Here is a 2,563-nt window from a genome sequence, read left to right as displayed (position 1 = left end):
GTGTGTGTGCATACACTCGTGTGTACATGCTTCCTGTTCATGAGGCAAACTACACTTATTTTTAAGAGTTGCTTTTGTTTTTAACTATGTGTATCTCTGTGCGTGTGTGTGTGTGTGTGTGTGTGTGTGTGTGTGTGTGTGTGTTTGTGCCTGTGAGGGCACACAGTCCTGAAGGCCAGAAAGGGGTATCAGGTCCCTTGGAGCTGAAGTTAAAGGTGATTTTGAGCTGCCCAGTGTGGTTGCTGGGAACACAACTCCGGTCCTCTGCAAGAGCCTCAAATGCTTTTGACCCCTAAGCCAGTTCTCCAACCCCCAAAGCACACTTCTTAAAGGTACTGAAAGAAATACCCCAGACCCTGCCCCTCCCTACCTGTGTTCTTCCTCCTCCTCATCACAACCACCACCAGAGCTCCGATGGCCCCAGCTCCAAGGAGAACCAGGCCAACCACGATTGCCAAGATGGGGATGGTGGGCTGAGGAGGCTCTGGGAAGGGAAGGGAAGGTGAGGGCCTGACTCTCAGCTCTCAGCCCTGACCCTGCTAAGGGTCTCCCGAAGGGCTGCTGCTTTCCCTGACAGCAGGCTGTGTGCCCACACCCCTCCTTACCCCATCTCAGGGTGAGGGGCTCAGGCAGCCCCTCATGCTGCACATGGCATGTGTATCTCTGCTCCTCTCCAGAAGGCACCACCACAGCTGCCCACTTCTGGAAGGTTCCATCCCCTGCAGGCCTGGTCTCCACAAGCTCCATGTCCTGGGTCTGGTTTGCTCCATTCCTCTGCCAGGTCAGGGTGATGTCAGCAGGGTAGAAGCCCAGGGCCCAGCACCTCAGGGTGACGTCCCCTTCTGGTCTGGAGTGATGGGTCACATGAGTCTTTGGGGGGTCTGAGGGGAGGAGTTGGAGAGTTCAGGCATTTTGAATTTTCCTGGGGACTCAGCAGTGCTCATGTGACCATCCTGGGAATGGTCAGGAGAGCTGGGGTTGGGGAGGGGTGCAAATCCCACATAGCAGCCTAGACACAGGCATCTGGATAATCTACTCCTTGGAAAGTTCTATGATCAGGGTGAACCAGCCCTTGATGGGAAACTCCAGGTTTCCCACATGGAAAATGGACTTCTGGTCCTGACTGGGTGGAGCTGAATGACAGCATCCATGGGGTCAGACCTCCAATAACACCTGGTGTGGGCAGAGAACCCAGCCTGAGAGAGGCCATGGTTCACAATGGGCTGCAGATGGAAGGGAACTGCTGCCTGGTTATTTCAGGATCTTCTGAACTGCCCTAGAGAAGGGTGAGCCCTGGAGTCACTCTGATGCTGGATCAGGAAACCCAGGAGCATCTTCCCCTCTGTTGTGTAGAAAATTCCTTCAAGACAAACCATCATTAAGGAAGGAAGGGCATTGGGACAAGGATGATCTGAAGGGAGGTGACACATTCCACCCTGCAGGGGAGCTGAATAAAACTCAGGAATTAAACAGCTCATACCTTGATGAATTCCCTGAAACTGAACAGATTCACTAGGTTCCTCCCTCCCCCAAGCTTCTATAAGGACCCCTGAGAGACCACAGACCAGCCAAGCTGCCTAGAGGAAATAATGGTCACAGGGGAGCTGTGGTGGCTGTTGTGAGGAAGAGGAAGAGGAGGAAGAGGAGGAAGAGGAAGAGGAGGAGGAGGAGCACAGGTAGGGAGGGGCAAGGTCTGGGTTTTCTCTCTTCTAGAAGTGTCTCTCCCTCATTCATGGGAAGCCCCACCCACACACAAACTTTCCTGACTGGTCTGTGTGCTAACACTGCTCTGTAAAGCACATGGAAAGTGAGGGACAGATTCATCACCCTGAGGACTGTGGACACGGGGACCTGATTTTCAGAGGTCAGAGCAGAAGGTCCCTGTGAGGACAGACCCTCAGGAAGGCAGTTGTTCAGTCCCTGCACCCCATGTCCTCATGCCTGACCAGCTGCTGCAAGTTGTGCAGTGACCCCCAGGTTCCCAGCTGTAGTGAGCTTTCACCATGTTGGGTTGCTTTGGTGATGCAGCTCTCCTTGAGTAATTTGTAGTCCTGTAAGTCACGCCTCACCCATACTTCTGTAACTAACCCAAATAAACTTGCTGGCTCACCAAATCAGACTTTGTGGTATCCCTACATTGGTCTGTTGTAATTTCCCCATCTGGGGTAGGCAGACGCTGTTCACATCTCCCAGGAATACTGTCTCACAGCAGCCTGCGACCCCAAGAGAGAGGCACAATTCCAGCTCATCCCATTTTCCTCCCTCTCCTGACAAGAGCCCCAGCCAGAGGGCAGATAGAGTTCTGTGTCTTGCCCTCGTACCTGTGCGCAGCAGAGTCTCCTTCCCATTCTCCAGGTGTCTGAGGAGCCACTCCACACACTCCCCCTCCAGTTGGGCCCTGTAGTGCTCTGCCACATTGTTTTTCTCATATGTGAGCCTGGTGATCTGAGCGGCCATGTCCGCCGCGGTCCAGGAGCGCAGGTTCTGGTTCAGGGCGATGTAATCTTTGCCATCGTAGGCGATCTGATAGTACCCACGGAGGAAGCGCCCGTGGGAATCCACA

At 53.8% G+C, this 2,563-nt stretch overlaps 1 protein-coding gene across 1 annotated transcript in view; it reads right to left on the bottom strand.

Annotated features, from left to right (window-relative positions):
* LOC103724463 (patr class I histocompatibility antigen, A-126 alpha chain) overlaps positions 1 to 2,563 on the bottom strand; it is a 6,277-nt gene that overhangs the window by 2,616 nt on the left and 1,098 nt on the right. Inside the window, exons 4-6 of the mRNA XM_017795194.2 lie at positions 2,322 to 2,563; positions 606 to 881; positions 371 to 484 (exon numbers count right to left, since the gene is read on the bottom strand). The exon at positions 2,322 to 2,563 is cut by the window's right edge and continues 24 nt beyond it. Of these exons, the coding sequence (XP_017650683.1) occupies positions 371 to 484; positions 606 to 881; positions 2,322 to 2,563 (632 nt within the window). The remainder of the gene's footprint in view (positions 1 to 370; positions 485 to 605; positions 882 to 2,321) is intronic.

Source organism: Nannospalax galili, unplaced genomic scaffold (genome assembly GCF_000622305.1).
Source record: "Nannospalax galili isolate Female #2095 unplaced genomic scaffold, S.galili_v1.0 scaffold948, whole genome shotgun sequence".
Lineage (NCBI taxonomy): Eukaryota > Metazoa > Chordata > Mammalia > Rodentia > Spalacidae > Nannospalax > Nannospalax galili.
The sequence above is the reverse complement of the archived record's forward strand: the minus strand, read 5'-3'. Positions and strand labels throughout refer to the sequence as shown.